This window comes from Clavelina lepadiformis, chromosome 3 (genome assembly GCF_947623445.1).
Source record: "Clavelina lepadiformis chromosome 3, kaClaLepa1.1, whole genome shotgun sequence".
Lineage (NCBI taxonomy): Eukaryota > Metazoa > Chordata > Ascidiacea > Aplousobranchia > Clavelinidae > Clavelina > Clavelina lepadiformis.
Genome location: NC_135242.1, coordinates 21,206,796 through 21,229,454, shown reverse-complemented (window position 1 = coordinate 21,229,454; position 22,659 = coordinate 21,206,796). Strand labels below are relative to the sequence as shown.

Below are 22,659 nucleotides of genomic sequence, written 5' to 3'. Positions count from 1 at the left end.
GACTACTTACTAAACTGCTACACTAGGCTATACGATAAGGATTAGCTTTGTAATCATAATTTTTCATACAGTTATATTTCAATATGTGGATTTACAGGATATATGGGTTGATTTAAAATGATTAAATAGATTACATTGATCCACAACGCAGTCAAAGCGTAAAGCATCGTGAAGAAAGTACTGAAGTAGCCTTTAACGACAAGAGACATCTTGGATTTGATATTTAATTATTTGTTTTTTGTCATCACCACATTGTTGGTGTTGGCAGCATGTTATGTCATGGTCAAAATTTGGAGCACGATGTTTGGAAGGCAGTCTTCCATAACCCAGCATGTTATTGGGTTGGCCAGTTCTTGTAATTGGCAACCGGTGACCTATATCTGGCATCCTGTTTTTCAATGTGTTGTAAACAGTAAGCCAGAGCAACTGTCAGCTTTGGAGCTGTAAGTAGGGCTGTTATAATTTACAGAATAACCTGATTGTGTAGAAAAACTGTAGCTTGGAATTAATATAGAACAATATAAGTTGTACTAATCCAAATTAGATTTTGTATTTTTATATTGGACTTTTTGTCATGTCATGTATTTCCTGGAATATCATGGTATCAGTTTAACATGAATATGAATAACCTTGTTTTTCTGCTGCAAAACCATTTGTTTTCGTATTGATTAATTAATTATTAATTCATAATATATAAACATGATAGATTTGTGTTTGACAAAGGCATACTATACGCATATATTGATAAAAATACAATTACATTTATGTGTATGGTTTATTTTCAATTATGTAGTCTATATATATGACAGAGGTGTTTACTGCTACCGTAAATTTGTTGATACTCTATGTATAGCTTATTATCTAACTATATATATATGGCTTATGTTGTCAACATTTATGCTACAAGGTTTAGCTGCTATAGTTTCTTTAATTTGGATATTGAGGTTTACATAACATGACATCAGAACCTTTCTATGCTATGAAACTGAAAAAAATTTCTTGTGCAATTTAAATTCAGCAATAATTCCTCAGTGCTTGGGTCCTTTTTATTTTTTCATCTGAGGGCATTTTGTTATTTTTGTTTTGTGATAAGTGAAAGTACCATGTCATAGTGTTGATAGTATGTTGCCACAAAGTCAACGACATGAGATAAAAAATATTATTTGTGGTGTAGCCTTTGTTGGTAAACCTTACGGGCAAGATAAACAACGACAACATTTTTCTCATTCACCTTAGTGATACGTAAAGATTTTAATTGTTTTTTTTCAGTTAAAATTGCAATATTTTAATCATTATAAAATATACACTGCAGTAACATATAGTTTTCCCTGTCGTTAGCATATTTTTATATTGGTTGGTTATTGATAGGAGAGCACCTTGGTTATGTATTATATTATGGGCACTAAAGGTTTGAATAGAAAAAGTTTTGTTATTTTTTGTAGCAAATGTAGCAATATTTTCAATCAGTAGCATTCCACGAAACATGCTTGGTAGTTTAATCATTTGGAAAAAAGTATTGTATTAAATTGCATAGAGTAAAAATTACAGACTTTAACGTAGTAAGTTTGAAAAAATTCTGCTACCTTTCTTACTTACACTTGGAGAAGCAAGCTTGAAGTTGTCTTAGCTTGTGTAAATAAAATTATTCTGTAACGTGCCTCTATATCTTGTAATTTAAAATCTTTTTTATACTTGTGGTTAACATCTTAGTCCTACCACCATCAAGCACAATGTTGTCGTTTGTTGCTATAAATTGAATTGTTGGTGTGCAATGTGCTATAGCTATAGGCTAACTTGTATAAGCACAACATAGTTAACTACAGGACATTTGTTAGCACTTGTACTTTTACTTCATGTGAACAAGCTTTACATATTTTATCTATGTTTATCTACTATAAACATTTTACTGACAATGTGTCTTTATGATCTGCGTATCAAAACCATTAGAAGAAATATGTCTACTTTTTGTTTTTGATAAAGATTAATGTATTTATATTACTTATTTCCAGAAAATTGTTTTACAGACAAGATCAAATATAACAATATGCTATCCACACTATTGTTGACCAAGTTTTGTGGTTATGCACGCAAGCGTTGACATTTCTTTAACCATGCATACGCATACGTACGAAAATTCCCTTGATTATAACGTTTTTAATCCGTGGTAGAAAAATAAAACATATCCTAAATCTAAAAATTACATTTAGGTTAAATCTCTGGGTCTGTGCACTACAATATGGGTAAATATTTCCGCCTTCCGCCTTGTGCCAACAGCCTACCTTACCAAATGGTGATATTTTCCTACGACTCAGGTGGAACATGACGCGTGACCTACATGTTTTAGTGAAACGAATTAGCCGCATTGTTTGCTATTGGTTTTGCTTGGCTTATTTGTGCCTCGCGCTTTCATTGTGTTAACGTAGTACACTGCCGGCTGAACCGGGCTGAACCCACTTAAGCAAGTCGCAAATGTAGGGCACGTAATCAAATTCTTCGCCGTGTTCTTTGCCTGGTAATACTGTTGGTCGTAGACGGCGTATTTTCAAAGGGTTTGTGTAATTGGCGTAAAAATCGCCGAAATGGCAAACGGGTTCGACCTGGCTTTAAGAGTTGTCCGGAGACCTGATTCTTCTACTTGCAGACGAACCACATGGGATACGGGAGCTGTTTAAAGCGTCGAAGCTGTTGCAAATAATTTTTGTCGATTCGTCAGCCGAACCAAAGCATTTAAAATTTGTTTGAACAGGTCGAAACTGGTGTAATGCATTACATTGATTCTACTGTTAACATTTAAGTATGGCGCGCGAACAAAGAATCAAACCGGCCTGCTTACGTCAGCGAAAGCTAATAGTGCAATGTGCATTGAGTGATAGCATTCAGCCAAAGTGATCAAGGCAAATGGAAAAATTAGTTTGTGACACAATATTAGCATTCGTAATAAAGGTTTTTCATTACCCTTAGCAAACCGCCATTTGTACCGTAACGTTATCAGGCTGTTAGCAGCATCTTGGCTGTCGTTTGCGTTGCCAGCTCCGCACGCAGTTATTGCCGGAAGGATGTAGCGTGGGCTGTTGTAGGCGTTCGGGTTGTACGATTGTCCCTGCCCTAATTCGGTCTTCCGGTTGTGCTTTTTCTTGTTCAAGCAACGTGTGGCATAACAGAAATTTTAGAACGGACATCTGACAAAGACGTAAACACTGTTGCCCGCATATCGCATACTTTCGTCACAGTATTTAAAGCTTACAAGCCAACGGTAATACTTTGTGTGCAGGTGCATCTTGTAGTTATTGCTACGGAAGAAACTTCTCTGCTGCAATAAGTTGCGCTAAGGTCGTCAGTTAGACAAGGGGTAGGAAGGACTAGTAACGTCTCGACTTCCACGATTCGGTGAGTTCGAAGAAGCTCCGCGATGCCCACTAATGCCGGTATCTTAGTTTTTACCCGCCATGCGGCAATGAAATCCGCCATGTATTGGAATACAATAGAACTGTCATAGTTATGTCAGAGGCCATTTTAAGCCATCAGTTGGTACCGGAAAGAGCGTAGCAATGCAGAAAAGGTCTCCGACGTTTCGTTGAATGATCTGGTTAAAGGCGATTGTGTTAGAGCCGCCTGGAAAGGGCCGTGCAGCAGTATGGCAGAGTAACTGCGAAGCAAATCTTGAATCTTAATTTTGAAATAGTTGGCAGCGATATTTAGAGATATTACGGTCCCAATAGTAAGTATGTGTCGTAACGATTTTTTAAAATTCAATACCTCAAAAAATGGTGCTTTTATGATTAGTAACTTCTGATTAACCAGGAGAACCAAATGAAAAGGTACCTTTCTTTACGCTGTTGTGTTACGCCTGCCGCTTCTGCCATTCATCGAACGTAAATACCTTTTGCCGGAAGGTAACGTCACGATTCGCGATAGAGATACGGCGGCACGGGTGCAAGACAATGTACTGTGAAAATTGTATTCGTTTTGCATCCACGAGACCAAATGAAGTTGAAGTATTAAAACTACTGACAAGTATCACGTTGGAGGTTTTGTACAGCGCAGCCACTTGCTTAGACCAGTCCAGCTTTAGCGTGAATACGGTGTCTATGAACGAAAATGCAAACGTCGTTTTTCAGGCGAAAGTAGCGCTACCGCCCACGTAAGTTTCAATATACCATTTCGTAGTCGTTTATCACTTGCAAAAAAGTGGCCACGCTTATTTTTAACGGAAATGCCGGGTCCATCCCGCCTGTGGTGGTGTCACCATCTGTACCAGAGGCTTATGTGTGGAACATTTTTACAAAATTGTGTTCTAACTCGGGTTTTCACGTTATTTCTAAGCAATAACTACAACGATAGTCCACGTTGTCGCGACAGCTTTGAACAATCCGCTTTATTGGGCAAATGGTTAGTTATTAATAAATTTTGAAAAGTCCTTTGTTGGCCATCGCATGGTTCACGGCTCAGCGATGTGGCCGTTGACCATTTACCAAAGTCAGTTAATGATTAAGCTTGTTTACGATAGGGTGGGTTACCCTTCACGATGACCAGAGTGTAGTTACTCGGTTATTTCCTTGCTATGCGGGCTATTGTTTTCGCGTTTGTTTTCGAGCTATTGTATCACCGGTGATCGTGTAAGGTGCTTATGTGTTGCTTTCAAGCCGCTAGCGTTAAGTGGTCATGTCAGGTATCTGCTTTGATTTAACCGTGTGGGCAAACATGGCCGTATAACTGCCAAACTTACGAGAATTGCTTAATATTTTGAATCGATAGTAACTAAAAGATCGGCAAATGAAGCTTAGCAAACTTCACGTTTCAAGGTCCGGTATATAAATTTAAACTCAGACTGAAAGGTTAATCTGTTAATATTAGCAAGCTGCATACCGCAGGTTAGGACAAGGGCTTAGCCTGCCGTTGGTGCATGTTGGGAACATCGTAAATTTGTTGTAATTTGCGCAGAGGAATCTTAAAGCTGACGGAGATGTTTTCAAACTGTAGAATGCATCCTACGTTAAGAAATGACGCGCGGTACGATTACGTGCGAATACATTGTTGTAGTGTTCCCAGTATTTCCTGTTCTAAAAATTAGGTTTATGTTTGGTATACATTACGCGTCAGCTGGTCAGCATAAAGTGCATGCGCGGCCAGAGCGTGTTTGGTTAAGGAACCTTTGAAGATTAATGACCCCCTTTTGCTTTAAAACCACCGCAACGTGTTACTACTCATGTGCACGTATTACCAATTTCCTTTGTAACGTATTTTCTTCTATGCTATGTGCAAAAAAGCTAAGCAAATATAAAATACATTATACTATAAGAATGCAAATAGACTATTGCACTAGTTGATGGAGTACTGATAGCAAATGCAACACATAGTTTATGAATGTTCCAATGGAAATGTTGGTATTGTAGTGACAAACGCTTGCGCCATGATACATGCAGCACACTTGAGGTCTGCTACAGCAACAACTTGTTAAGGGTCACGTAAATATCTCCGCCATGACATGATAGAGATTAACAAATGATCCAAATCCTTTTAACTAGTTTCATTCATAACTTGATTAATTAAAACTGTTTGTTTAACTTCCTCAATGGTTGGTTTCAGCAGTTCATGAATTTTGATTTCGTCCCAACCTATCAAACCAGAGCTTTGTGAGTGTCTGTTGTCAAAGACGATGCTTTGATGAATAAAAGTACTTTTCACTGAATGTACTTCTGTGGTATGAAAGCCGTTAAATGAGATCTGCTACAAAGACCAAGTTTCTGCGGCTGTTGTCCGTTAGGAAATATGAGAAGCATCAAATACAGATTTTTTACTTGGTGAACTGTTGTTTTATTTTCTTATCAACTTCCCTGTGTATTCTTGATTAACGACAGAGTGAAACATCATTCAACTAGGCTTAGCTTCAGTGTATGCTTGGTTAGTAAAGGAATGTTTTAATTGAGTGATTTCTTTTTAGATCTGTTTACTATTCTTTTTAAATCGTGAAATTTGAATTCAAAAATTATTTATAATTTTTTTGTTGCGCTTATTGGATGAGGTGATGTATGATATATTATTGCAAATTCAATGCGTTCCAAAAATCTGCTGCCAGTACAGGTAATACATCAAACTTCAGAAACGCTTTCATTACAATTCACCAAGTTTTGATATTGCTACATTGCAGTTAACATGTTAGACAATTTTTGTCATGTTTACTTTCTGAGTTTTGCAGTTTGTATATTTTCTAAACAAGTAGAGTATGTGTTTTAACAAGAAAAATAGACATTTAAGTATGTTCCAAAAAACATAACCTAGATTTAATACATACAATTGTATATATTCTAGATGCATTTTGTGACAGGCTGGTTATGATTTAGGTTGTAATGCCTGCCAGCTTTATGGGTAGTAATCACTCACTGCAGAAGGCTGCATTTGAGGAAGCATTACATCAGAGTATCGAGACATCACTCAGATCATCTGCTGTGACTCCGAGCAGAATCTTCTCATCTTTCCTGCTCAACCTACGACCATCTTCCTCCATCTCTTCTAACTCAGAACAAGGTCGGTTTTGTGTCGCATGATCAATTTATCAACTTTTTCGATAAATTATTTTGTTGAATGAGCTGGAAGTAAATTTTAGTAGGTTTTGTAGCATGCCATCACCAAAACAATTTTCAATAGTTGATGATTATTCTAATGAATACATGTAATTCACCAATAGTTTAATCTTGTGAAATACATAAACTTATGATTGAATTACTACTGGTGTTTTCTGGTTACCATACAAACACACACAGTACTGTCGGTCATTGTCGGTAATTGTTTGTAGATGTAAAACCCAATATTCAAGAATTAGACGGGGAACTTAATCGACAAAATTGCAATCAGTTGGATGACTTACAAAAGCAACAAAATGCTCAAAGCAGTGCAAATCTTCTATCATCATATCACATGTCCCCTACGATTTCATCGTCAAAACTTTATTCAACAGTGAAAGGAGGTTGGTTGGTTGCTTGACCTGAACTAGGGACAATCAAAGACACGATGCAAAATTTCTCGTAAATGGCACTATACATATTATGTTTAGGAAAATGCCTATTTTTTTCTAAAGCAAAACACTGAAGATAACTGTAAGGTGCTTTGTTTACGAACAACTGGTGCCTTGTTTTGCAAAATAACATTATTACATTTTGCTGAGGTCCAACTTGGTTTGGTGACTGGCACTGAGTCTCCCATATGTTGATTATTATTGATTTGCACAGAATCATTTGAATGTCAAGCATAAATTTCTGATTCGATAATTTGTATTTGAAATTAATTATTTTAGAATATTTGTTAATACCAAATTATTCGCATAATAATTGTAATCAAATAGCTGCCTTTTTTCTGAACAGAAAATCTGTGTTAAATACAGGTCCACCAGCATTATTGTCTGCTGCATCGTTGACGCCCACAGGTGCTTTTGTAAACAAGCAGAAAAGCAATGTAGATGGTAAACACACAGGTGCAACAACAGCCTTACCGTTGATGGCACAACAACAGCATTTAGAGGTTGGTCAATTGCATAAAAAATCACGCGCTTTGACCCATATTTGGTGAGGTTTATTTAAGGCCTTGCAAATAGCTCAATGAAGCTTTTATGAAGTTACACTTTGTTGTAGTTTGTAAAAAGAGAATTTAAATCAAGATACGTGTCTCACAGACAAGGGTCGAGCACCTCAAGCATTTGCAAAGGATGCAGGTCTGGCAGCAGATGCAGCAGGATCGGTCTAAAATTCATCCTCTTTCAAGACTTCCATCAAGATCTGATATGTCTTCCACCAATCAGCAACCCGCTCCTGATATAAGGTTTAAAACAATACTATTGTGCATGGTATTGTACAGTTAAGTATAGTATAACATATTGTACAGTATATTATATAGTTCTAATGCAGAAATGTGGAAAATTAAAAATTGTTGCATGAATCTATTGTAAGTAGCCTTACAAATAATAAGACTTTGTGTGTCTTTCAAGATCCCCGACCTCTCACGCCATTTCAGTTGGAGCTTTACCACAAAATGGATTAACTTCAAATGGAGCATCTCAGCATCCAACTAGGTCAAGTATTGATATGCCCGATCGCCCTCAAATGATGCGAACAACAAAATTACCCAAAGGTGTGTAGTGTTTAAATATTTGGTCATAGTATTTTTTGTGCCTCGACTCAAACTTGCTCAACTGTTATCATACAATTAACAAAAAATTTTCATGTTGGATTTGTGCAATTTGACTGATTATTAGTTTTGTCTATCGCTATGTATATACCGTCTAATAAATAAGTGTCTCTTAAGCAGACTACTGTATTTTATTAAATTATATTTTGAGCTGATTATTTGCAAAGCTAGATAATTTACAAAAGCCATTTACCGCAGGTTACTGTAAAGCGGGAAAAGACATACGTTTGGCAAATATTGAACAAGATGCGAGCCTGATCGTCCCCTACCCCAATGAATATGTTCTACTTGCACTGCAAACCACGTTAAATGCAAATGATATGCACGGCATTGTTGTCATTTCTCTCAATCTCCGATCTTTACCTCCACCAAACAGCTCTTCCCAAGGTAAAGAGATTGCAGTTGTTGTTCAAATTTCAAGTGTGTATAAGAGTGGAGTGATTTAGCCTATATTTATTTTTGTTCTTTGATGAGTAAACAATCTACTCAAGTTCTTTTTTTACTCTTCACTTCATATATTGCACTTTAGCAATATCAGTGCAATGTGTTGGTTGTGGGGAAAAGTCACTTCGTACATTCCTTCAACTGATCGATCACATCGGTCTTGAACCGTCGGCTGACCCGGCTAACACCTGTCTCAATTCGAGTCAGCTCATCGGACCACATGCCCGCTTCTACCTCATTCGTGATCCTTCTCATCCGAGAAAGTTGATTCGAGGCCCCCCTGTTTTATGGAATAAAACAGCAGAAGGTAACTTTCGTTTGTAGACTTCATTAAACTTTCTTTTAGAATTGATTTTGGATGTGTGTAGCAACTACTAAGCTTTCTGTTATTGTCTTTTACTGTGTTTGTGATTTAAGTGTTTACGTTGGATTTTTGATCAGTTTCTTCTGCAATTTCTGACTGCATCGTTTGTACCATCATTTGCACTGTATATAGTAATACTGGAAACACGATTTCCTCAGCAAACTCTTCAACTTCCTTTATATTCGTAACTTTCATCACAGAGAGGATGCAAGGCAATATGTCAATGCCTCGTTTGCCGGTGATGTCAAATACAAGTTCCGCTGCCACCATGTTCCGTGGTAATGCCCCAAACTCATTGTTAAGCAAAGCTATGCACCCAGCCGCTTCTCGACAGCCTGAACCAGCACAGGTCTCAACACTGCTGCCTTCGCCGACGAGGTTTGGTGTCAGAGGTCAAATGCACCCACACCTTACACGGACCATTTCAGGACCAGCCCAAGAAAAAATGCATGAGACACCTAAGAGACAGATTTCCGGTGTTTCGGAAGGTGAGAGTTAATTTCAAAATGCCCACCAATTGTTGTTTCCATTGTTTAACATATTGAAAATCGAAGAAACAACATTAATTATGATGTTGCAAATTTTTTACCTTTTTTCTTGCACTGTGTAATATACAAAAGCAGTAACATGCCATTTCAGTCGTTACACTGTCCTAAGCATAACATTTGTTTGCAATTATAGGTGAAGTAATGGAAATAACCGATGACCCTCCACCCAAGCGATACATGCTCAGTGTGGCAGATAACATTGAAAACATTGAAATACCGCAAAATTTGACATCAGATTTAGAAAGGAAACCGGTAATCCTTCTTATGTACCCTTTGACTGCTTTGCCAAGATTTATTGGGGATGTTGCCAATGTAATTGTGACATCACATTTGGCCCATTGTTTTAGAGAGCCATCTCTTGAAGTAAGTGTAATTATGATACAGAAATATATAGATAAATTTTGGTTTATAAACTGTAGTCCAAGATTTTGGTATTAGTACACATGTGTAAACATGTTAGGTAATATTGTTGAAGGCAATTTTTGTTTGAATTGTTATTGTGTTTTAAAATTAAAGCCTTCGTGTATGAGCTGGTAAAGTTTTATGGGAATCTATAAAAAGATTTTAATTTTCCTGCATTTATGTGATGAAAAATCTTTAAAAACTTAAAACGTCTTTTTGTTGCATTACCAGGCAAAGAAAAAGCTGGAAATTTTTGAAAATTACACACTCTTTAACAAATTCATGCTCATGGCAACCATTCAATACTTGATTGCAATAGGTAGGTAAATTAGCATTGTTTGAAACATATTTTACATGTAGTCGACGTGTAACATAATAAGCTTTAGAACAAGGATGTCCAACCTGCGGCCCGCGAGCCACAGTGCGCCTGAGATTTTTGTGCGGCCCGCTGGTCATTTTCACTCCAAAAGTAGTACTTTGAACTTTGAATCTTAGCCTAATTAAAATGTACCAGTCAGCTTTTAGGGGCGCAGTAATAGTATAGTATACCCATTTTTCTTGAAATTGGACAGGTTCTGCGGCCTATTGAATTATTTCAAGTGACAATGCGGCCCACTATGATAAAAGGCTGAACATCCCTGATTTAAAAGATATTAAAACTATTTTTAATTCTTGCTAACCATGCAAGTTGCTGCTGCACAGAGCTTAAAGTTGACAGATTTTGTCTTAACTAGGCCCACATGGATGTCCATCAGAAGAAGATTTTTCATTTGCAGTTCTTCGCGCTAAGCAGAATTTAGCGAGTGAAAATCCATCAACTCTGAAGCGCTTAGACTCAACAGAAATTATGGCGTTTGCCAAAATGGCGGCGGCCACTTCCAACGGTTTGGTAGAAGTCCATATTTGCAAGGTAATGTCACATGAGTTAATGGATCTGTTTTTTCTCGAATGATTTTAGCATAGGACAAATGACAAATGATTCGGTTGCAATATGATGAATCTATTTTTTCCAATGATTTTGGCACAGGACAAATGCTTTGCCTGCAATTTGATGGATCTATCTTTTATGAAGCGATTTTAGCATAAGACAAATTACTTGATTACAATCCATCTATGCCATTCAGTACTTGTGACTAATATTTATATGGGATAAGGGGAAAATCTGTGACATTTCTGCTTTGTAATGACATGTTTCAATGCCTTAATGGCTATTCACCATAGTGACAATTCGAAGACAATTTGACATGTGCTAGTACACGTTTTGAGATATCTTTGTATTGATTTGCAGAAGGGAAATATTGAGCGTTTTTGATTTTTTATTAAATTTTATAACGTGCTTGGAAAATAATACTCACTCTATATTACTGCTAAAGATTTCCTTTTTCTTGCAAAGGGTTCATTTGCCAGTGGTATCGCCATGTGCTTACGGAAGTTATCACAGGCAACAAGCGCTTACCAAGTTGTGGTGCATGCCACCAACAACTTAAAAGAAGAAATAAATTTTCATATTATTGTCACTGGTGAGTTAGTTCTTTGTTGTGTTGGCTTAGACATTTGCAGTATGTTTGTATCTTTTGAAACCACATTCTGAAACAAAATACTTTCAAAAGTTGAATACCGCTAACTGAATCATAGTTCGCCAACTGTGTATTCTAGCATATGGTATTCTGTAACAATGTTTGCTATGACACAATTGGTAAAATTACATTTCGAGAACATACAAAGATGTCCAAACTGACCATTTCATAGATACTGTGTATGTAATTTTAAACTACTCCATGTTTTTGTTTTAGACAAGTTGAAATGCCGGAGCATTGAAGAGGGTCGCCTCTCTTATTCAGACCGGCGGTTACTCATCAGCCAAGATTTATTGTCTATGAGACTTACAGAGTTAAGGGCAGCTTTAAGTGGTAAGCAAATTTCTGGATGTAGCTACCAATGACAACCATTTTTGAGACCATTGCTAACAGTTATTGGAGCAATTCTGATATCTCAACATTCAGTTCCAGGTTTAGATGTGTCAAATTTTTCTGTTACTACCTCAAATTGTTCCTCATCATTTGTACAAGAGCAGAATGGCTCCATCTTCAGTCATTGTTGCTCAAACTTACAGAAATTTGGTGCCAGCATTGCATCACGTCTATCATCCAAAGTGAGTAGTCGCATTTAATTATCTGTAAAGCCTGAATACGACCGCCATATTGACTGTTAACGGTTAACTGTTGCAAATAAAATAATACAGATATGTTTGTCGACGTAGTTGTTGTTGTTGTTTTCCAATAATCTCGTTTCTGGGTAATTTCATGCTAACTGGTTCCAAGTATAATAAAGTATCTTATGTCACATATCACCATTTTCTGACTAAAAGATATTTTTTCAGGTCCAAGAAATATTTCTGAAGGACAACAACATCGATCTTGTGTGTTTCACCTCACTTCGATTCATCTTTCTGCTTCCGACCAGCTCAGCATTGTTATCACAAACTACTCAGGACATTTCAAACTCAGGTGCTTGTCGTATGTTAAGTAGCCTCAACACTCTCGTTAAGTAAGTTGGTTTAGAAGCGAAGAGTTGTGAATTTCGACTCGAATAAACGAGTCATAATCGTAAAAAACAGATTCATTTTAGATATGATTTTTGAAAATATCTGTTGTGTTGACACTTGTTTGTCCTCCTCCCCTTTAAAAACTTTGCAACAAATTTGTTTTTATTGTCCAGGTATTCTTTCCAAACTTTACAAAACCTCATTGCCAGTGTCAGCCCTGTCTTCCCAAGTTGTAGTAACAATGGAGACTTCTTCCACACAAAGGTTACAATTTCTTTAACCTCTGTCCTTCGCAGCGCCACCTAATCCATATGATTGGGATTGAATTTTTAAGCAGTATGAAGAGCATTGCTCTGCTGTTAGCTTTTCGTCATAAGCTTTAGAAGACAAATTTTTTTATCCGCAAATCTGCAGATTGATGTCAATTTGCAAGCAATGGGAAGGTTCGTCAACCCTACTAGTTCTCATTCAGTTGGACGCCCACTCATCTAGCAATAGGTGGGCGGCAATTTCTTTTCGACATAATACATTTTCACTTGACTTGCTATATAAGGATTTCATTTTCTGTAGTAAATTAGACAAAAAAACGATTAAATGACGTTTACTCAAATAATTGGTCTTTCACTGTTGTATCGAAATGTACGCACAATACATGAAAGTTATGTTGCAAAAAATTAGTAATTGTAGTAATTATTGAAAAGTTAGCGATTGTTAGTAACCATTAGCGACGACAACTATTTTCAGCCAAGAAGCCATGAACTTCCTGAACAGCAGTGTGATTAGAGATTCGAAAAATATCGTTGTCATACAATGCTCCAGTACGCCTTATTCCCTCCTCACGGATTTTACTCGTGTTCCGCTGAGAAATATTGTCTATGGAAGTGCACACGAGAACTGTGATAATGTAATGTTGCGATTATTTTTAAGTTTGTCGTCGAATGTGTTTGGTGAAATCACTCGCCGTTTAAAGTTTTTCGTATTTTATCAGTAAATTATTTGAATTTGTTCCACGAAATGCGAAAATTTATATAAAAACGACAAAAGCAAATGCTCTTTATTTTTTCCAGGCAACTACCTCTTTCTACTTTGGTACTACTACCACATGCAGCGCCTCTTTTACCACTGTCTATGACCCGACATACGAGTTGGACTCTAAAGAGTTCTATTTGAGGTAAAGTTGGCTCAAGTGTTTGCTATCGGAAGGTTTTAGAATTTTATTTACTTGGATTTTGTTTCTATTTTCAGCTTTCACGATTTACATTCATCTGTGATTGGTTGCGAAGTTCTAATCCACCAATATAGTATGTCGTTGCTGATGTGCGCGGCCGAAAACGACTCAGTAATCCCGGCAAACCTCAGGAAGCACACGTCAGCTTTAGTGCTTCAAGTAGTGCGGGTACTTAACGATTATCAAGTATTTCAAGGCTAGTTTAATTGTAGTTAGTCCTTACAATTCTTTATTTGTTTTTTGATGATCAAATTTCATGGGTTTTATTAATTCCAGGACTTGCTAGCTTCTTGCAGGACGCGGCTCGGCTCAGTCGTTATAGTCCGAGTAGCTTCGTCCATTCTTGCCGCTAGATTTTATGACATGATAAAGGAAATGAGAGACAGACTCAATTTGGACAACTCATTTGAAGTGAGACATGCGTTGTTTTATCAGATGTAATAACCGTCGTGCTAATGTACCGCTGACTGACATGTTTCGCCTTGTTTGTCGTCTTGTTTTACCGATGTATATGTTTGTCTGTTTCTATGAAATGTGCTGTTGTAAACAAGATCTCCATTTATTTTGGAAAATTTCTGAGAGCTTAGGATCGCTCTTGCACCAAATTTTGAAATGATTAAAGTTTTAATCACATTTTTTTGATTTTTTCCTAGATCCTTCTACACAACGACACCGATAGACCAATCGCGTTGTCAACCCACTTTCTCCAAACACTACAGGTACGCAGCAGATTTCATGAGGCGCATTTATTTCAACAATAAATAACCAGCACCGAACATAATTACTCAAGGCTTAAATTTAATCACGCAGGAACGGCGAAACGAGAGCACAGATTGGTGTCCTTCGTCCTTGCGCGACCTTGCCGGTATACCTTGCATCGTTGTGTACGAAGGAAATGTTGTTTTCTCTCAACCGATGCCCAAGTGCGTAGCCTCAGAATTTTATTAAGTGTAAAAAAAGCACATTCTTAATCGGTCGCAGTTGCGCTTACTAGATTGTTTAAGGTTCCTCTCGTGTTTTGCATCAGGACATTGCAGTATATTGACATGCGATTGGCTTTTGGTGAAAGCGGCCCTCTTTACCGTGAAAAGATAGAGCAGGAAATGTCCCTTGCTGCTACGCTGTGTTGTTCTGACGTTTCCATGAAGCCAGTTTCGCGCGCTCGCACCACCCAGCCATCTGATGACTATGACGCCTTGCGTGTAGTAGAATCTGAAGGTGACACGGCGCCTTTAATGCCGCTCATGATTAAGTGTGGAATCGGTATGTTAAGTCGTGGTCATTTTTATATATTTGTTTATGTGACGCAGATGAATCAAACTCGCTTGGAAATATCGGACAGGAACCGTGGCCACGTTTAGGGAAACAGTCACATTATTCAAGTCCAAAGTAGGTTATTTTTGCCGTTTTCGTTGTTCGATTTTATTCTAAAACAAACTGAACCCTGCATCACATTCTTCTTAGGTCGAGCAAGGATCAGAATGCATCCTTTGACTTTATCAGTCTTGCGATGAGGGAGGCGGATTTAGCACCTTCTGAAAAAGGTTCACTTTTAATCAGATCGTTTGTCTCAAGATTGTCAATGTTTGTTGTTGGTCCTGGTTTATTTTTCATTTGGTCTCAATGTTTATTAAATGATTACGTCACTGGCAGGAAAATCTTGTGAATCTGACGACAAAGCTGATCATTACGCTCCGGTTGCTATTTTGCCAAAAGAAGTTTATGACATTATCAACAGCACTACACCGGTTTGTGGCAAATTTTTTCTCAAGTTATTCTCCATTTCCACATCATACAAGTCTCTAATTTCAACGCTCGTTTACTTCGTAATGCTACGACTATCTTTCGAACAGGGTAAGACTAACTTCCACAACCTTCCACCGTCTAGCGCTTGCACATGGAAAGAGCCCCTTTTTCCACCCTTGGCCGAACAAGCATCTTGTGACACATTAGCAAACTATTACAGGTACAAATACTATTAAAACTTCTACTGTAGGTGCACGAAATTTAGAGACGAAATGTGCAACTATATGGTGCAGAGCATGAACTTGAAACCACATGTTCCTGATGAAAATGTTTACTTTTTACTATCAATCTATGGTGGCGTATAGGCTAATATCTGACTCCGTTTTATTTACCTGCCGCATTAATAAACGGCCGTGGCGCCTTGCCAGTGCCCAAGCCAACACGCGGTAATAACGCTCAGAAGTTCTTTGTTTAGGACAAGTCGTAGACAACTGGCCAGTTTGATATTATAGAACTCAGCACGGCACTAAATTAACGTATTAACATATGCTTCGAATATGAAAATAAAAGGGAGTACGATAGTATTATGAAATTCCTTTTTAGCGTTCACACACTCCCAAAATCTTTGGTGCCAATTTCCTGAGCCATTTTCTGAGAATTCAGCGTTTCGGGTTATCGTTCTAGTTCTATCCATTTGCGAAATACCCGAGTTCGATTGCCGAATTCATAATGACGAATTAGCGAGATGCGTACCGCTGCAACTTGAAATAAAAAACGACCTTGGTTTTTTACATGTTCCAAGAACTTGGACAATTCCTAAAGAAACTCATCCCGATTACAACAATCAGCAAAAAACAACTCATTCTAACAGAATTCTTCTTGTTACCCCTCCACCGGCTCGCCCGGGGCAGATATGTTGCCTTTTTCTACAGGATCTTTACAGGTGGGATATGCATGGAAATGTACACTTTTTCATAGGTAACAACATGCGACACCTGAGGCATATCTCAGCGTTTATGTTTGCATTCCATACCGGGGTTTGATTTGTTTTTTGTTTGGTTTCCAGCACACTTATGAAGATGATTGAAGTAGAAGTTTTTGACGATCTGGACGACAATGTGTTGGTGGGTTTTAAGATGCGAATGCAGGAAGTCCGGTCATAAATACTTCCCAAATTTATTCCTGAATAACACGGAGTTGTTTTTCAGGTCAAAGACGAATCCTTTCATATCTTTATTGCAAACTCTTTAAGCAGAGGTCTCAGTCAAATTTGCAATTCCATGCCTGCCCACAACCTTAAAGAGTATATTTGTCGTACAGGTAGGACCAGTGATAAGTATGATACCTCAGCTAAAAGCAGCTCGGTAATCATCTTCTTATTTTATCTTGCATAGATTCGCAAAGGCCGCAGCGCAAATCCACCACGAAATTATGTTCCACTGCTCACGTGCTAAAGATCCAGCCGGTAAAAGCCAGCGCAAACTATGGGGAAGTGGTAGAGGTATAAAGTTGCATTTATTTTAGTAAAAGTAGTTATTAACTTATTGTATGTTTATTGTTTAGCGCAATGGTTCTCAAACTGTGCGTCGCGACGCCCTGGTGCGTCGTTTTAATTTTCCAAGAATAATTCTGTTTCGTAGCTAACCTTATATCAGCTCATAACAATACATAATTTCGTCGCACAATAATTTACTATCTCCTGGCACATGAATTCGAATTCTCCCAAGATTCGATAAACTTTGCGAAAGCAAACAAGCAAGCCCAAACATCACATTAAATGGCATTCTTTTTTATTCATATTTCTTTTTTTTTGTATCAATAAATACAACTTTGATAATACGCGACTTTATTAGATTCTTACCGCTGGTGAGTCGCAAGTCCAGCAAACTTTTCCAAAGGGGTCGCAACGAAAAAAGTTTGAGAATCACTGAGCTAGCGGATTTTAGATAGTGTCAGACGAGTTATGGTTGCATTGTTGACTGCTAGGCACTGAACGTAGAAACAGAACATGTATGCTCACAAAAATTCTGTATTGTTCGTATTTCTTTTATTTACCATGTATTCATACTGACGGTTTGAAGGCTGCAAATTTTTATGATGATTTACCGCTTTTTATTCAGCGAAGAAATATCATCCAATTTGTAATATAAGCGGTTGAACGTCAATAGGATCAGTAATTTGCAGAGTTCGCAAGTTTCGAGATCTACTTTAGTTAATACAATACACCCACTAAATTTTTTCTTCATGTGTTTTGATTCCTTTCTTGGTTCCCACCGCGCAGGTATCTCCCGCCCATTTTGAATACACGATGAAGTTCACACCGGACAGTGTCGAATTTAAAAAGGAGATAAATCTTCGAATCGTTGTACCGAGAAGGAGTTTAAACCACTGTGTGCTGTCAAGAAACGGAGATGGTAGCACGGTCTTAAATTCTTTTCTCATGAAATCGAAGGTATTAGGTGTAAAAAATCTGGCTCTGGCTGTATGCTTTGGTTGAATCAAAGATTTTACATTTCTTACGCAAGTGGTGTTTATGAATGCAGAAACACAACGGAATAAAGACACCCATCATTAGCTTTGTGGTACACGGGATAGAGGAAGGCTTGTTCAACATCAGTCGCACCATGAGCAACTCATCAGGAGAAGAGGAAGAGCATCTTCATTTGATCATCGTCAAAGCTTGTGATGCCAAGCAATACACCCCCGTGCTTGCCAAACAGATACTCGTGGTACTACCGGCTGAATTTGATCACTTAGGAATGGGTAAATCTTCCATTCATTTCGTCTTGTAGACAGCTCAACAGACCACAATCCACAGCAGTGAAACCAGCAACTCTTCTAGGCTAGTCTGTGCCTGATATGGTTTCGTGTCATCTTTTCATGTCGGTTCGTTTTCCGTGTTTAGGTGCTATGAAATTTACCGCTCAGGCCCTCATGCAACATATGTATGAGTTGGGATCCAAAAACTCAGCTGGAGATGATGCTGTTTGGCCGTTTGTCTTATTCATGGACGATGACGTAGTTTCGTGGTCAAGCCGTCAAGTTGACTGTGCGAATGGGTAAGTGGTGCTCGATAGATTTGTAACCGTAAAAAAACGATAGGTGTTGCATTGTGTTTAGCTTACTGGGCCGCTGTGTTATTATTGTGTTTTAAGGAACGAAAGGATTCTTCGCCAACGGTCTCTCAAAATTTATACATCTGTTACAACAACAGAAAATTAGCAAATTAGTCTTGAAAATTCGCGGTTTCTTAAAATTTCCTAGCGGTTGCCAAAACCCAACCTTAAAAAGCGCTGTGGTCCTTTTCCGTTTGTTTTCCTGATTTGTATTTTCAAAGCATTTCGCTTCAACACAGATTGCCTACCAACCTGGGCGAATGGGAGGAGTCGTCGTTGCACCAGGTCATGCATGCTTTTGAAACCACTGTCAATGGTGACATTGCAGCGCTTGGATTCCGTCCGTGGGGCACCAATATGACGACCAACTTCGTGGACAATCAGGTTAGTTGCGAGTTCGTGAGACAACCGTGCTGATAGACATGACTCTTAGACACCTGTATAACATAACAGATTAATACAACCTTGGAAGAATGGTAAGATAGCGTAGGTTTATGCTTTTTTTGTTACTGCAGTCACTATACCGAGGCAGCCATGTGTCAGATGCCTGTCTGGAATCTTGCATTTTCATCAACATTGAACTGACAAAAGGAATCTATTACAATCACAGCAGGTAAGATTGCAATGCAATAACTTATGCAATGCCGTAAATTTTCTGCAGCAGTTTTTCTAACGAGTCAGTAATTTATGTTTAAGGTAGAAAATGTTAAGGTCAGCAATTGATGGCAATTGATGTTTATTTTCTAATCTTTCAGATTTAACAACGAGGACATTGACTGGTCCATTCGAGTTGCTGCCGCATCTTTGAACGTTCGCCAGTTTGAAAATATCGCCATATCGACAAAGGTCATGCCACAGAAAATGTTTGACTTCGACAAAGAAAACCAGTAAGTTACTGGTAATTTTGCAGTTTCCAACCGCATATTCAATCAATTTACCGTCCCGTATGTAAAATGAGTGATGCAACAAGTTAGAAACTAGCATAACTCTCATTTTGTGTCCATCTTTGATACGACCATCTATGTCTGATAGGACGTATTTTGCTTTATCTGTCAATTCTATGTGTATCTTGTGGAAACTTAACATAACGATATTCTGCCATTTCACTGCTGTTAATCTCATGTCAGAAGTCTGGTTGTTGCGGCCGACTCGGATTTCGAGCCGTTGCCTTGCCATCCCTGTCTTCTGTTGGAAAAGCATTTTTCCAGTAGTGCAGGTGCAGTGTTCCCCCAGGCAAAAATGGACACGTCACATCCAGTGCTTTGCGTAAACTGTTACATATCATTAGGGACAGAGGTAATTTGTCAATGGAAACTGGATGATGTATAAACACAAATGCGGTTGTGTATATGTGTGCGTAGGATTAGCAACAATTCCCAATTCAGAAGATCACAAACTCTGACCTTTGTATAGGTGGTGGTGGAATTCACCAGTTGTTCGGATCACGGCCCAAGTTGGACACAGAACGTTGACAAAGAATACGGAGGTCTTTTGCTTTATTGCGTCGACCCTCAAATCATTTCCAAATTCTTAGAAAAATTTCGCTTTGTTGAAGGTAATAAACGGACAATTTTTGTTTCATGAAATATTTGGAGCTGTTGTGTCTAAACTTAACTTAAACACTCGCAGGTGCGACCGTGTGTGTTGTGGGCAGCGACCGCAGTTCCATCAGACAGACTGTGGTCAATTTGAGCTTGGAAACCCTTTGGCACTTTAGGCTCACCGACGAATTTCAAAGCGCCAATTGCGCGTCTTTGGACGGTACCAAAATTCGACCGTTTTTCTTTTTAACCGGGGTCAAAAAAGCGTAGCATGATTTTGTCACTCGCCCCGTTAATCGAACCCACTTACATGGCCTTACTTGGGTTTTACTTTTTACGAGTTTTGTAATTTGTAGACATTTCGTTTTGGCCATGCGCCATCTTTTACTCTTGTGTTAGTATTTGGAAGTCAAAGTTGTTATACAGACAATATATTTTCTCTACCTCATTGGAAACTCGATTTTCTGCGCTCAATTTTATTATTCGTTGTCAACCGCTATGACACTTGATTGCGTAACCTAACACCTAAGTTTTCATTCTAACCTAATTGTACTGAACTCAGCCTTTAACGTACTAACGCCAGCTTTACTGACGGTCAGGTGAGCTGTTGGGTGTCTGCACGAGTATTGCAGCTAATGTTTGATGTTTATATTCTTGCGTTTCTTCAATTTTTTGCTTCTTCAAATTTCATTGTAATGGTCATTGTGAATACCTGGCCCTTCAATCTGTTCCAAAAAGTGCCCCCCCCCCCATCTTCAATCCCTTTCCAGGGAGATTTCTTCATTTTATTGGATTTGTCTAGTTTGTTATGATTTATTTTTAACAGCGTTTAGGAATTCCGCGAGTTTACTGCGGGAAGACTTTGTAAGAAATGAATGTGCCTTTTGGTTCCGTCAAACCTTCAAAAAACTCTATATTCTTCGTTTGTTTAATTTTGTAGCGAAATTATTCTAAAAGAGCAATTACTCGAAAAATTTCGCATGGGGCTCCCTGCTCTAACGTAATGAAATTCTGACAAAATTACAAAACTGAGGACTTGAATTTTGAGTCAAAAATTACATTTCACCAATTTTCAAGCATATTTTCACTTAACTTTTGCATGGGACCTGGAGGCTTTTAACGCGACTCCTGCTGGGGCAATTCCCAGACTAGAACACAGCCCAGGCCATATTGGCCTCTGATTTGTCTCGAAGGTTTTTTGAAAAGTGTCGTTGAAGTCCAATTTTGTTTTACAGAAATATCAATTTTGTAATTTTGACGGGACGTTTATTATTAAAGGCGTGTATTTTGTTATGATCTTGTAAAGGGCTTGGGTACCTTGTAGAAATACCTGCAGATTTAGCAACATACATGTACAAGCTCAATAACTTGCCACCGTCAATTGTAGCAAACGGTGCGACCTCATTTTGAACGAATTTTACCAAACATCTACATTTCCAAGTAATCCATCCTCGTCAAGCAGCATTTACCGTAGGCAACATAGTTTCGACTTAATCGCTTTCTGACAGGTATATCCAATCACTTGATCTACCTCGGTAATTCAGTTTTGTACATTATTTTGGTGTCGCTTTTTGCTCAGGGTTGTATGTCGTGACGTATCGTGCTCATGTCAGTAACCCGAAATAGAAATCTTTTAACTGGTATCCGCATTGTTGTTTTCAGAAACAGTTCAGAGTAGTAAGTAATACCGAAGATAATAACAATACGTAGTCCTAATTCGAAGTATAGCAGTGCTAGACTTCAGCCAAGTCCAACTGAAATGTCTTAGGCTTATAACTTTGCCTTACTGGGCCAAAAAAGCGTCACTTACTGAAGAGGATTGCCATATTTCTTCCAATACAAGACGTGGCTTGCAAACAAGGGCGAATAAATTATTTTTAACGTCTTACAATGTAGCCCAAACCTTATAAAACAATCTGACCTAATTTCTGTGAAATACGTTTCTGTTAAAGAAAAATAATTCGTCATACGACTGTTAGTCAAAGGAATAAGGTACGATTTGCAAAACATCAGATTAATTTAATCGCGGATCAAATCATAACTAAGTCACTTGTCGTTATATTTAGAAGATGAGCTGAAAAGGTATCTGGAGTTTTTAAGGGTGGTGGTGACATCCCCATACCAACCGGTATGGTGTCATACTCTTTATCCTCGAATCGAGGGACGTTTTTCCATGACATAAACCCAGCAACGGTTTCTCACCTCTCGATTACCGAACTTGTTTTTGTGCCAGTTCCGATAGAATGGGGCGGGCAACTTCTTCCGTCGGCGGGCCTGATATGAGAAAATGAAGTACTTGGCGGGCCGGATTCCTGAATAGATTGGAACGCAGCTTTGTCTTATTAATGTTCATGGTCGAAAATGTTTGCTCATAAATGTATGTAGACCCGAACAGAACAAGTAGATTTATGGCCATCTTTCTCAGGTTGGCAAACTTGGACTCATTCAGTGACGCAATACAGGGATTGCGGCAGAATGTAAGACCGGAAACTGTCTGCGGGCCGCTCAAAATCCCGTCGCCGGCCGGATCCGGCCCGCGGGCCGTAT

The 22,659-nt window shown here is 38.3% G+C and overlaps 1 protein-coding gene across 2 annotated transcripts; it reads left to right on the top strand.

Annotated features, from left to right (window-relative positions):
• Positions 1–87: 87 nt before the first annotated feature.
• On the top strand, positions 88–21,753 carry LOC143448207 (GREB1-like protein). 2 transcript variants are annotated; one of them, XM_076947823.1, is made up of 42 exons: positions 88–6,081; positions 6,342–6,525; positions 6,794–6,964; positions 7,379–7,515; positions 7,667–7,812; positions 7,979–8,121; positions 8,377–8,565; positions 8,708–8,929; positions 9,187–9,474; positions 9,668–9,897; positions 10,168–10,255; positions 10,671–10,846; positions 11,330–11,456; positions 11,730–11,846; positions 11,940–12,088; positions 12,317–12,443; positions 12,655–12,745; positions 12,896–12,979; positions 13,226–13,385; positions 13,549–13,652; positions 13,727–13,877; positions 13,986–14,120; positions 14,363–14,428; positions 14,520–14,632; positions 14,737–14,927; positions 15,020–15,098; positions 15,174–15,253; positions 15,363–15,457; positions 15,563–15,675; positions 16,258–16,398; positions 16,522–16,579; positions 16,664–16,775; positions 16,850–16,956; positions 17,737–17,907; positions 17,999–18,218; positions 18,361–18,514; positions 18,811–18,955; positions 19,087–19,184; positions 19,327–19,458; positions 19,699–19,867; positions 19,985–20,126; positions 20,201–21,753. In XM_076947823.1, the coding sequence occupies exons 1-42, from the start codon at positions 6,052–6,054 to the stop codon at positions 20,380–20,382; spliced, it is 5,817 nt and encodes a 1,938-aa protein (XP_076803938.1). In that variant the 5' UTR covers positions 88–6,051; the 3' UTR covers positions 20,383–21,753. The 2 variants fall into 2 exon arrangements, with proteins under 2 accessions (XP_076803938.1, XP_076803939.1); XM_076947824.1 differs by having other exon boundaries at positions 6,310–6,525.
• Positions 21,754–22,659: the final 906 nt, after the last annotated feature.